General features: G+C 38.5%; 1 protein-coding gene across 11 annotated transcripts in view; it reads right to left on the bottom strand.

Moving 5' to 3' along the window:
* Positions 1 to 908: 908 nt before the first annotated feature.
* TCF12 (transcription factor 12) overlaps positions 909 to 13,743 on the bottom strand; it is a 183,333-nt gene continuing 170,498 nt past the window's right edge. For 8 of the 11 annotated variants that reach the window (XM_064517417.1, XM_064517419.1, XM_064517422.1 and 5 more), the window contains 5 exons: positions 10,857 to 10,971; positions 9,835 to 10,006; positions 8,228 to 8,460; positions 5,267 to 5,420; positions 909 to 3,196 (listed from right to left, as the gene is read on the bottom strand). In XM_064517417.1, the coding sequence (XP_064373487.1) occupies positions 5,278 to 5,420; positions 8,228 to 8,460; positions 9,835 to 10,006; positions 10,857 to 10,971 (663 nt within the window). In that variant the 3' untranslated portion in view covers positions 909 to 3,196; positions 5,267 to 5,277. The remainder of the gene's footprint in view (positions 3,197 to 5,266; positions 5,421 to 8,227; positions 8,461 to 9,834; positions 10,007 to 10,856; positions 10,972 to 13,743) is intronic. The other 3 variants (XM_064517420.1, XM_064517425.1, XM_064517427.1) reach the window with 1 other exon arrangement.

Raw genomic sequence — 13,743 nt, 5'->3', positions numbered from 1 at the left:
GGTGTAAGTGCTGGTAGGTTAAAAAACTTACCAATATAACTATGCCAAGCCTTTTACAATGTAAACTAGATCTGAACATAACTATAAGATTTTCTAAGATTACATAGAAAGGACATTATCAAGAGTTGGAAACAATGCAGTACACAGTAGCTGTACTGACTGAAAATATATGAAACATTTTCAGTTAAAATACATATATATATCTCTCTTCTTTAGAGAAGAGTTAGAAAAAACCCAAGATTCTACAAAATTGAAGTCTGCTTGTTACTTTTCTCCATTAAACAGTTGCAAATTAGAAGCTGCATGACAACTTCACCACTGTCCGATTGTAGGCCTTGGACACTGTACGCTACCATTTTCTTTTGTTTGCACTGGCAGAAAGAGGCAAGAATTGCAGAAAAGGTGAAAATTTTAATTTCAAGCTTAAACTACATTTTTTCCACGAGACCTACATGAGTGTAACAATCGATGCAGAACAGCTCAGCACTGTGATCTTCAATGAACAAAAAGAGCTTCGGTCTTAGAAACCTTCCTCAAGCACAGGTGAAGCACAGGACCACGAGGCAGCTGGAGGCATGCGCACAGAGGAGCTGCTTCTGTTCTGCTCCTGGTTTGCTCTTTGCTTGTGCAAACCCCTTTCTGTGAAGCAGCACGGGCAGGTTATCTGCTGCTCCTCCTGGACTTGGGTGTGGGGGGGGGGATTTCTGCATTCGCTTCAAATTGGCTTGTCGCGGAGCAGCAACAAGAGCTTTTTGTGTCTGCAACTTACCCTGTATAAACAAACATACGCTGTTTGAAAACGTATGTTAGGTTTTATTCAAATAAAGGAAGCTGTTTTGCCAGTAGTTTTCAAGCAACACATTACCTATGAGGAGAGAGAAATTTAAAAAACTCACTGATTTACCATGTTAAAAAAAGATGGCACATTTATTGCTACATAAATGTTATATACATAGTGTTTTCTGTTACATTGACAGAAATTTTTTTGAACTTCTTGCTGCTGGTTGGAAAGGTTTATCAGCAATACCTTGAAATTTGACACAGGGTACAAATCTGCAATAAACCAACAATGGAAACTGGAGAACAAGATGAGAAGCAATTCATCTCGGACAATTAGCTCTTACAATACTCCATAGGTACTACACGGTATGCTAGAACCCTACTATGGTCTTACAATGCTATTGTAAATTTCTGATATTAATGAACAGGTTATGGTAAATAACCCTACATTTTTACTACCTAATATAGTAAAATAAAGTAAGAAACTTTTTACTGAAAACTTTTTCGATTTCAAAAATCTAGAAAGAGTAATATTTAGAATTCAAGAAATTTTCTTACAAGATTATTGTATAAAAGACTAGCTACAGTGAAAAATAAGCCAAATGTTTTTTTCTTTCTATTTTATGAAGGAAAGCTTCTGGGCATACTGCAAAGTCTAATATAGCCAAAAAGACAACAAGCTTAGAAGGAAAAAGGCCAGGCAGTGGCACGTGATCACTTTCACACGTCATAAGCAACAAATTTGTTTAGCTGATAAACACTGAAATGAAGAACAAGGCCACAGATATAATCAGATGTTATTTGATGGTATATGCAAATTAAAGTAATAGAAATGAGTCCACTAATTTCACAAACTGGTTTGTTAGGAACCATCCAAAACATGAGCTTAAATTCATTAGTTTATTTTAACAATCCATCTTTTGTTCTTTCAAATTAAATGACTTCATAAAAATTGTTTTGTTCCTTTTTTTGTGTGTGCGAACCAATTGCAAGTGATGAAAGATGCAATGTATAAACAATAGCTCCGACAACCTTGGCTTGGTAAATTTCCTCCCATGGTCATTGCAGTGGAAGACAGTTTCCATGGAAGTTCAAAGGGATTTTAACCATTTCAACACATTCATGACGAAGGAATACTTATGGACACTGTTCTGGTGGAGAAACATTTAATGGTTTAATGCTAATATGGCTTGGGAGGGGGTCACTTGTTTGCATTTGATTCACACTGATTTTTTTTCTCCACTGGCAAGCCATACAAAATGACAAGATAATTAATGTATACAATAAGGAAAGATTGGTGACCATTGCTCTTATATTCCATTATGTATATAGTCCACCTTACTGGTGGTTATATCATCACACTACCTGCCACGGTGAATTTAGGATTTTACTATTCACCAAAATTACAGCCTGAAAAAAATCTCCTTTGTATTTTAATGCATTTTGTGCTTACGTACAGCTAACACTTTACATGTACTATATGTAGTACTTACTGCTCGGAAAACAAAGCAACTCTAACAAAGTAGATTCTCCCCACCCAATTTACACTTCACATTACAAGCTTTACTATGAAGCCTAGAAGCCTAAAAAGGTTCTGTTTATAATTAGAAAAAAAATGTTTGAGGAAAGTCTGAGGGAAAATAAAAATCACTTTTTAAATCCAAGAAATGTTATGGTCATAGTATTGCTCCTGCCTGCAGCCTTCACTGTGTCTCCTACTGGCTTGAAGCACGGAGCTCAGTATGGAAGGGTAACTATGACCATAACTGTTCAGATTACCAGAGACCAAAAATAACATAAAAAAAAGCTATACCAAGGAATAGTTTCCTATTGCATGGAAAACACTAGTCATATGGCAAAAGGAGAGGAAAGGACAACAAAAGACTTTTCCCTTCCTTTTTTAAGACACTAATAGGTATGCTGGGAATGCTACGGGTCGACGGTTGTCACTGCTTTGTTCTCTGAATGTGAACAGCTTTAGTAAATGCTGGCATCCAGCTGAAATTCTATCAGCTTTTAACATGTTAACTTTTCCCTTTATATGTAGACCTTTACAGTTCCATAACAATAAATAAAATTTGTAGTTACAATGCATTTGTCAATTCAGTTTAGGCACAAGGCAACTTCCACAATGAGTGGAGAGATCACAACAGTCTCTGATTGTGCAGAAGCGACACACTGCTTGCAACAGAATGATATGTTCAGAGTATTTCATGGGCTGAAATTCTGTCTGAAGATCATGTATCTTCAGTCCTGATGCAGGTGTTGACCAGTAGCTTTGATCATAAGATTGCATTTGGGTTTCTTGCTTCAAGTGTTTTCTCCTGTCAGGTTTGTGTCTTCATATAATGTTAGTTGTCTGTGTCCTTGTGAAGAAAGGTCACCTTCTGTGTATCCTACCAATAATTCTGGAATTCTAGCATGAAATTTGGGATAAAAAAAGTGGTATTAGGAAAAGAATCAGCAGGAAACATAGTATCAGCACTATTAAACAAATTTAAATGTAATTTATGGCACTTTCAGTCAGTTAAGTGCAAAAGAAAGTGGCATCGAGAGACCTGAAATCCTTTTTCCCAGAGCATATCCTGCACAGGTGACAACACTGTAAAAGACTGTCACATCTCTCTGATCTCTTGATGGGGAAGATAAGATGGCTCCGTCTCCACCTTACTTGAAATTTCAAATACTAACAATCTATCTGCTATGAACTGAATTTAAATCAACAAGCCTGATCTACACCATCAAGAAGTTACTAGAATCTTTATATGCTAAAATACCAGGGATGACTATTACAAAAACAGGAATATATTATTTTCACTATTCTAACGTAAAGGCTGTTAAGAATAAGCTCTTCTGTAATTCCTTAGAGTTCACCAACTTAGTTCCATTTACAAAGAAACACGACTGCTATATAGCAGCTCTCTCTAACAAGGATGCAAGACGTAAACGAGTCAACTAATAAAAGCTTGTTAATGGTCTGCTCTTCTGAGAGTTGCTGGGGTTGAACTCTCACTCTTAGGAAAATTATATTTAGACTCTCTTGAAGATGGGATGAATAAGAATCTGCAAAACACAGACTTAAAAGCCAGTACTTTGTCTTTGACACTTTGCATTGCTATATACACCTAATAAGCCTCTACAATCTTTTTATGCTAACATTGCCCTTTTAGTCACCTAACAAAATTATCAGTATTTCCTATTTTCTTCTTGAAAGTGCCTTGTAAAAGCAGTGATACAGACAACTTTTGTAAGTAGCTAATTAATATTACAAGATTAATTTAAGACACAATACAGAAATCTGCTATAAATCAAGAATTATCTGACAAACTAGAAGTAGCCTATTGCACTGGTATGAAATAAAACAAATTAAAAGAATTTGAAGCATATTTGTTTTCCCTAAAAACATTTAGCCAAGAAAAAAAAGAAGCTGGCTGCAAGGAGCAGGAGAAAAAAAAATACAAATACTGACTCCAATAGGGCTCAGTTTAAATGCCACTTTGTTGTTTTGAAAAGAACACCAGGGAGTGATAAACTTCCATGGGATACATTCTGCCAAGTTGTGTGCCTTTATCTGAAGTTAAAACAGAAGCAAAACAATCTACATACACTACTACAATAAACCCTCCCAAAACACCATAAAATTTCATGAAGGTAGCAGATCAAAATAAAGGCATTGAACCTGATATGAACATCTCTCTTTTGATAAAAAGTGGCAAAAACTGTACTGCTATAAAAACATGGAATATACAGGAACTTTTTTTGTCAAAAACAATTTTTCCACTTACAAAAAAAATCCTGTAAGGCCTCCCCATCTGCATGTTTTAAATGAACTCTCTTATAAGTGACTATTTGGGGTACTTAGAAATATCGGTTTGTCTCGCAAAGCTGAAAGCATTGCTTTTTAAATATCTTTGCTATCTTCACTAAAAGATTGTGAATTAAGATAGTAATCTCCACTGGACAAGTGCTATGAGTTAACATCATCATTTGTTATCTGGCCTTAAGTGAAAGAGCAAACCTCTTCAGCTGAGATGAGAAGTCTCTCTAACGTTTGAATCAGCACTGAGAAACAATACATGGATTTTTAAATGAACTAATGTAATATTTAGACCACTTAAAGATGTATAATTCATCTCTATTATTCTTGGCTTATCTAGCAGAGCCGTTAGCTGTTCTTCTGATGTCATGCCAAGAAGGCCACCTGAGCCAAGAGATGTAGCCATCAGCAACAATGCATGCAAAGGAAGAGCATTTAACTAAAATTTCTTAGGTTTTTGTTTTATTTTAAAACTACACACAAATCTGCATGCTTTTGCTCAGAGGCATAAAAGTACTTAGCGGCAGTAAGACATTTTTGCTAGTGATGGCTCAATTACCAAGAATAAACATATCTAGATCTTCAAAAACTTTCAAGTTTTAGCGAAGAAAAAAGCAACGGTCAGATCAAACGCTGCCAGAGCCATACCCCTCTGCACAAGGGCTGTACCTGGCTGGTGTTCACATATGACCCATAGGGTTGGTAGTTTCACTCAGGCCAGGGTGGCTTCCTGGGTGCGGTGTTGGCGGCTCTGCCGATACGGCAGAAACTTTTTCTTCTTCCCTTCTCTTAAGGCAGGCTGCTTTAGGGTTTAGATTTCGTTCTGTAATAGAAAAATACTTCTTAATGTCCTATATGAATAACAAGGAGAATATTGATACATTAATCACTGTAGTAAAAATAGCTTATGCAGCTTCCATTTCCTAAGCACTTACGGCCACGTGTTAAAAAAAGCAGGTGTCTAAAGCAGCAAACAAGCACTACTGAAAATCCTATAAAGCATCTCCTAAACAGATATTAACCAACCCCCCCCAAAAAAAAACAAACAAAACCCCACCACCACTTAATTGCTACCTACATAAATCTTCAGGAACCTTAAAAAAAAGTGCTTATCCTTGTCACAGAAAGTTGCTAAACTGAAAACTCAGAAAAATCTTCTGTGATTTGTAATGTAATAGAAGAGAGATTGTTGTGTTTTGCTGCCATGTTAAAGCCATACCAATCCTACTGGCATCACACTACTTTTAATAATATCACTGCTTCTTTCCTCACCTCAATTATTAGCCTGCTGTAAGAATCCAGGAGTTAGAATTTCTTGATTCTGAATTTCTGATTTTTTGATTCTCTTTATATCCCCAAGTGTGTGAAATCATCTAGTGCCCATCTCACTCAAAATCAAGAGAATATGATGATATTCATCGAGAGCAAAAGGAATTTTTGCCATATTTCCTTTCATATTATCAAGTCAATGATTGCCAGCTGTGGACTTGCAATCAAAATACCTTCCATCAGTGTGATTCCACCTCTTCAATTAGCTTCATAGACATAGATTTGGACCTATTTTTCAAATAATGGCAGTTTCTAAAAGTCAACTGTTTGTTCTTCAAAATGGTTTTTCATGAATTCAGAAATAAAAGACTTAAATCTCAATGGCCAGAAAGAGACATGCAAAAGATATGTAATATATTCTGTAAATTAAAACAAGAGATTTTGATCTCAGTGCATGTTGAATTTAAACAACATTTTAAGGTATTTTTCTAGCTGTCAGTAAATTCTATTTTTGCAAGTTAAGATTGCAGATACAATTTTAACTGTAAAGAGCCTGCCAACACTGTGAGCAGACAGTATAAGCTCAGCCCAAGAATTTTTAGTCTTTTTCTATTATTTAGATGCACCTTCAGTACTTGCAGTTTGCTGACCCTTGTGCACTTTACAGGGTGTTTCTCTAGCTAATCTGACAAAGGCAATTTTGCACAGGCTTAGTTCTGCTTTCACCCAGATCATTAACACAAGCCTCCTACTGGAATTCCCAAGGATGATCACTCCCAAAGAGTCTACTGGATAAAACCGATAACTTTTCTTAATTACAGTTTTCTTTGTTTAAATGTGGCTGGCCTTGAAGTTTTAAAGAAGATTTAATTACGTGGAAACTTTGAAAGGAAGCTGATTTCAGTTATTTAGCAAATAGAGACAAGAGTGCTAGCCTACAGTTAAAGTTTCAAACCTAAGATGTTTTATTTTGGATAGTAGCAATCAGAGAATGCATTACCAGCAGAGAGAGGAAATTGCTTATGGCATTATATAACGCATTGGTGAAAACTAATCTGGAACAGCATAGAAAACTGGCCACTTTGTTTCTGAAAACTTAAGTGAGAGCAGAGCAGGTGCAAATACTGGTAAGATGAAGGGGGAAGGCAGAGCCTCCCTCACAAGAGGCAAGGCGTGTGCCTGCAACAGTCTCCAAACACACCGAGAGCAGAAGCTGCAGTGTAAACTTGAGGAAGGGATAACTCTTGATTTAACCGGTCTGTAAAACAGGTCTAAATTAACTGCAAGTACATATAGAAAAAGCTTTCTAACAGAGACATAAGGTTCTGAAGCCGCCTCTGACCAAGGCTAAAACAATCTCCTTAATTTTAACATGCAGCTTTATGTGGATTCTACACCCTGTGGGAGCAGGGATATGGACTTGATGTTCATATCATTGAAAAATAAAAAGCCTGATTAATGTTTTTCTGATTTTTTTTAATAGCCACCTGATCTTTCAGAGTAATACAAGCATTTTCAGACCAAAAAAATTCCCAAGATCCAGGTCTCAGATAAGCTAGAATAGGGCTTTACCATGACATTAGCTGGTATCTCATCTGCAGAACAACTACTGCTTCTCCACAACACCTTGAAAGAATTCAGACTGAGACAGCGAATTCACCACTCTAGTAAAAGCCAGGTTAATGAAACAAATTTAAAATGGGATTAAAGGTCAACAATAACTTCATCAGCACACAAGGATGGAACAGTTAAAGAACTATATTTTCAACATGACTTCTGGAAGAAGTGTCTTTCCTTAAGAGAAAACTACGCAAAAAAATCCTCTTCTGTAGCTATCAGTAGAGCCCATGATTTCTTTTCTGGAAAATTTAAAGGAGTCAGGAAAAGAAAATACATGCAAAATCCCCCAATTCAAGTACCAGTAAGTTTCCTTTCTCCTCCCTAGTATATGCTTAACGCAAAAACTGAAGTAAATGCAGTTAAGTTTACTGCATTTTAATATTCAAATTATGCAAGGTTAATCTCAAACTAGATCTCTGCTTTTTGCTAAAGTTTCTGTACTATTAAATAAGCCCTTCTTACAATTCAAAGCAAGATATGTCAAGGTTTTAACCAACCAATTTACCTTGAAAACATAGGCAAAGACTACATAGGGGGAAAAAACAGATCGAAGTATAAAGCCCCCCCACCCCTTTTTGGAAAATAATCCTCTGCTTTTCCAGAAGAGCATCAACATGTTGCAGAACATCAAGTACTTTAGTAACTCATGCATCTCCTTATGAGGCACATGGCAAGAGGCTGAAACTGCTCCGTGAACCAAGCCACCCCGCAGCTGCCGCAGCACAGCCGCGAGCTCCTCACCTCTCACTTGCTGCTCTAGACTGAGGATGACTGCCACAGCCTGGTGAAGAATAAGCAGTTTTGTCTGTGGTTTTTCACTCTTCAGATGAAGCTGACACATACGGCCAAGCTCTTTAAATGCCTCATTAATGTCTCGTACGCGCAAACGTTCTCTAGCGTTATTTGCCATTCTCCTCTCCTTTTCTCTTTCTATTTTCTGCTCTGGGTTTAAATCCTCATCTTCATTAGTACTGCTGCAAGAAAGTATAAATAAAAGTATACTGAAATCTCACTAGCATTCAAAGCAAGCTTCCTTGTTGGACCGAAACTTTCATTTGATTAATTTAAATTGCTTCTCATTTAATCTATTTCATATTAAAATATATTTACGTAACACAAACACATTTGGCTATATTCTCACCAAAAGAAGTTAGGTATCTATTAATGTTTAAGGACTCGAGATAATTCTTGCTATTCCTGGATTTTCCTGAAAAAAAATATTCAAAGGTTTCTACCCGGAGAATATCCACAGAATATTGTCTACAGAGGGTTCCTCAAGGAAGAACAGCAGAAATGTGCTGTCCCTTGCCGAAGCAAAAGAAGCTGTACTCAAACTACTGCTGCACTCATTTACTGATAGCTGTTCCAATAGTTAGTCGGCCATCTTTTCAGGTGAAGAATAAATGCATTTTTAACTAATAGATACTGGAAACCAGCAAAAACTCATTTCATACAAAAAGACATTCAAATAATTTCAATTTAATACACTTACAACAAAGTTTCAGTTTTACTAAAGATTCGCCTGGTCAGTTTTAGAAATATTCTGTTCTTTTAATACCCAACATAAAGCTAACAGTCACACCTAGAATTCCTGCATCACTTCACTAAAAATTATGATATTAAGTTGGTAGGGTTTTTTTTGACATAGGACTAAAACTGTGCTAAAAAAGACTCTGCTCTACTAAAATTAATACATGAAAATGCCGTTACATCCAAATGATAGTATAGGCTTTATATTTTGTCTATTTGTATATTTGTCTATTGTATATTTGGTCACAAAATTCTGATTGTTCTTGTGTTATCATCATCTCAAATTTCAAAGCTTGTTTCAGGCATATCCAGAAGCATTTATTCAGTATTCTGTCCAGGTCATTTGTCTGCAGTTTGGGAGAAGAAAAAAAATGTTGAAAATGACATTTACATATCACAGTCATCCCAGTACCTGGGCTATCAGGCTGCTGCTCTCCATCAGGAGCGGCTGCCATTCTAGAAGTGCAGCCCTGGCACGGGTACCAGCGACTGCAGACCTCTAACGCTCTCACATCCTCTGCACGGGGCAGGACCCTCTCAGTCTTCTACACTATTTATCTGAACGGGCAGGTATTAGGCATGCCACTAACATAAATGAATGCACAATTTTCAGGTAATTTTACAGAAAAATCCTCCATCTTGTATTCAAATAGATAGATACATTGTAGACTACCTTCAAATTTCAGCTGCCTATTAGTATATGCACTAAGGTCACAAACAAGCTTTGAAATACATTTATCAAAGTTAAGGACAACAACATGCAACTTACACAGAACATTAACTAAGGACAAGTTCTCTGTCTCATGTTAGTAACACACCTTGTTCTGCCTCTAGACGAAACCTTGATATCCTTCTGGGAGGACTCATCATCTGATTTCATGTCATCCGATGAGGGGGGTTCATGTATATTTTCATCCTTCTCCTTGTGTTCAGACTTGATTTCTGTTGGACCTATCGCCACAGACTGGCTCTGTAAGCCACCTGACAAGGCTGCAAGGAAGCAGAGCGCTGTGTGAGTATCACGGGAGTGATGCTTTACCCTGTACACACGTGAGAGAACCTCAAGCAGGGAACGTGTCAGCTGGAGGCCGGGGCAGCAGCTTGGGGAGCAAACGCAAGGAGCTTTAGCAACAAAACAGAAGAGAAGTTCTGACAAAACTGCTGTACTTGGACATATGCCATGGGGTTGTAAAGGGATCATAATTCATAGAACAGATTGATCAGTAACTAACAGCTTAAACTGAAAAAGACACTGTAAAAGACAAAAATATATTTAGCAAAGTAAGAAAATTTGCATCTCTTATCTGAGCTGCAAATCTAAGGGCATTATCTACACTAAAATAGAGACTTGTGCCTCTGCCAAATTTGCAAACCACACATCCCTAAATGATGCAAGCACGCCAATGAATAACCTGACTTCTCTTTTCTATAACTTGCTTTTTCAGGCTCAAAGAAGAGAGTACCATAAACTGGTGCAGAAAGGCCTCTTTTTATTAGCTAGACTGAAATCTGGGGTCAGTCCATTCTGCAACTCTCCTGGCTGCAGTATTGCAAGTGGCATGATGGCTACTCAGGCTGGAAAAACATGGCTATAATGCAAAATCCTCTGCTGAAACTGTCCTGGAAGAAGCCTGACAAAGGGATGCCCTCAGAATTCTTGCAGGAATCCCTAACAGTGGCAGTTTATAGGATTTAAAAAAGTTAATTTTCACTTCTCAGTATTATACACATCACTATTCCCTGTCTGTGTTGATTCAAGTTTATCAAGATCAACAGCCTCAATGGCTCTAGATTATCACAGACCTTGTTTGTTCAGCATTTAGTATTGCAGGAAAGTTACCTCTGTAGCTTTCTTGTGTTTTATGATTTAGTTCTGTGTTCTGACCAGAAACTGTACTGGGAAGAACTGAATGGTTGCTGTTGAGGCTGACACTTTCTTCCCGATGAGTCCCGACCTGAAGCAAAATAAAGCAAACATTTCTATTAAATTTCTATTAAAAGATGTGATTCAAGGAAACCATCCAAAAATAGATGTTTAGAAGACAAAGTATTTGCTGGATTAGATACCCGAGTTAAGCTCTAGATCAGTAAAGGAAAGATGTAGGTGAAAGATACTGTCGCACTAAACCACTGGATTATACCACACTAGATTAAGTTGTGATTCAAGCAATGACTAACACCTATTCGTAATAATGTAGCTGCCTAGCAAATTTTTTCAATATTATACCACAGAATACTACAGAATTTTCTTCTCGATTTATACCTGAGAAGCATGAGCTTTGATTAACCTCAGACAGCCTTAAAGCTAGTATATCTATGAACTCTAGGACTCGCAACATTTTGATCCTTAAAATAAAATCCTGAGGAGTGATATTCATGCAAGAGGTGTGTGTATATACGTCTATACACATAAACATAGGGGTGTGTGTATATACACACACACGAAACACGTACATAACATTTTCCTCTCACTTCTTGTTTGCTCAAACAGGATTAAGAAACGGATCTTTTTTCACAATATCATTATTCTATTCACTTGAATAATTCTCTTTTTCCTCCTTTCTCAGCTAAATACATTTATATTAGTCCCATTACAGAATCTTATCATATGAAAATAATCCATGCATTTAACTATTCTTACCATCCCCTCTGTATTTTCTAATCTGCTCTTTCATAATACAACATGACTAAGAAGCAAGCATTGAGATGAAGAGTCTTAAAAAAAAAATTCTAATTTTGCATGAGCTTGAATGAATGCTACTTATGTAAGAGTGATAAGTGCACATACATAGCTCGAAGAGACAAATTTGTTAAAGAACTGCTGCTCAATACAGAACACATCAATTCAAGCATCAAGTCAAAAAAAGAACATTCTTTTGTTTGAAAAGGGAAGAGGTAAAGACACTGCCTGCGTTTAAACAATTTGGAACATCGCTCATCAATGCCTCTGACTCCTAAAGACGCAAACGTCCTTTAAATATTTATAACATAACATAATGCAATTAAACAGTTAAAAAAAGAACAAAGATGAAGGATTCTACTATTATTTGTATAGTTACAAAAATTGGCTAGAGATGAAGCTTTTTATTGGAACAGTAGCAAACATGTCAACTAGAAGATTAAGCCTTTAATTAAATAGGTTTATTGCCTGGAGTTACACATGAGAACCACTGTTTTTCAATAAATCCTTCAACCCTAGTAAACTGCTGAGCTTTGAATCCCTCTTGAGTAATTAATGCAGCTTTTACCTTTCATGTCTTAGTATGGGTTTTACCCAGAGAGAGATAAATACCCTTATGCAAGTTTATCCTTTGTTTAATATACACTCGCTCCTGTAAGCTAAAGCACAGGAACAAGAAAGGAACGGGGAAAAAACCCCAAACCCATGAGTAACACCCCGTCACTCTGGGCCGCTCTGTTGTGCTGTGCAGAATCACCTCGCCCGCACTGCCCTGTATTGCTATTTAAAGTATATTTTATCTTCCTTTGGGTGCTTTGTCTGCGGGGAGTCCTGCTCCCGCGGGGTACAGCCGTCTCGGCTCCCGGGAGCAGCGAGCGGTGCGGGGCGCTCGGCCGGCGGGACGCCGCGGGGACCACGACACCTCCTCGCGCCAAGGCAAGCCGTCGGCCAACGCCGCCCCGCGCGTCGTGCGTCTCGTGTCCTCCTCCTGCTCGCGCCCAGTCCCAACGCGAGGGGGCTTTCACGCAAGCTGCAAACTGCGAATCTCTTCGGGGGCAGGTTAGTTCCAAAATCCACTTCTTAGAGAAGGCAAAAATTTCTTAAAGCAGTGTACAAACATTGCAGCTACCAGAATCCTGGCAAATTTAAAATCTAGGGCTAACCTGAAAGTGACAGAGCAGCAAGTCAACTCTGACAGAGGCAGAAAATAGATTAGAAATAAAAACTGAATTCAAGTCCACGTTCCAGCTCCTTGAACAGGCTGACAGGCTCAAAGCATGCAATTTAGATTAACAACAGTTATAAAAAAATCTTAAGAGCTAAAATGTTACGAAACTGACCACAACATGAGTTTTGATTCATGATTTGACTCTTATCTACAATGTACATTAAAAAAAAAAAAAATCCAGCCAGCCAAACAAAAATCCTCCAAACCAAAAGACTCGCTGCAAGTTAACGTACCTCACGTGAAGGCCAAGAGCTTTACATAGAAACATATAAACACAACTTATCACTAACTGCTTAAAGGTACTAAACTGCGTTTAATATGTTAAAGACTCGTCAAGTCTAGAAAACCCGGTTTTCCTTTCCTGCTGTTCCCGGTGCTCAGCGCAGGAGACTCTCCACACCTGCCGGCGACCGCGCGCAACCCCGCCGGCTGCCTGAGGGCTGCCGAAAGGCGCCTTGCGCCCTCAGCGCGGCCGGGCACGCTCGCCGTGAAGACGCGCGCCCCTAGGAGAGACGGGCTCGCGGCGCCTTTTACGACTGTTACGTATAAGCAATTCTTAACCAAACGGTTTCCTCCTAGTTGCCGCTGCGAGCCGGAGGAGGGCAGGCCGCGGAGGAGGGCAGGCCGCGGAGGAGGGCAGGCCGCAGCAGGGGCACAGCACCTCGCGGGGTGCTGCCGCCCCCCCCCCCCCCCCCGCCCTGCAGGCTTGCGTCAGTACATTCTTCACTGCATTGTTGCTATAAACATCCCCGTTATAAAAACGCTTGTAAAAATCCGCACCGAAGCCACGAAGGCTTGCTTCGGCGCAGCACTATCCGC

This window comes from Dromaius novaehollandiae, chromosome 10 (assembly GCF_036370855.1).
Source record: "Dromaius novaehollandiae isolate bDroNov1 chromosome 10, bDroNov1.hap1, whole genome shotgun sequence".
NCBI classification, from domain to species: Eukaryota; Metazoa; Chordata; class Aves; order Casuariiformes; family Dromaiidae; genus Dromaius; species Dromaius novaehollandiae.
This window is presented reverse-complemented; position numbering and strand designations above follow the sequence as displayed.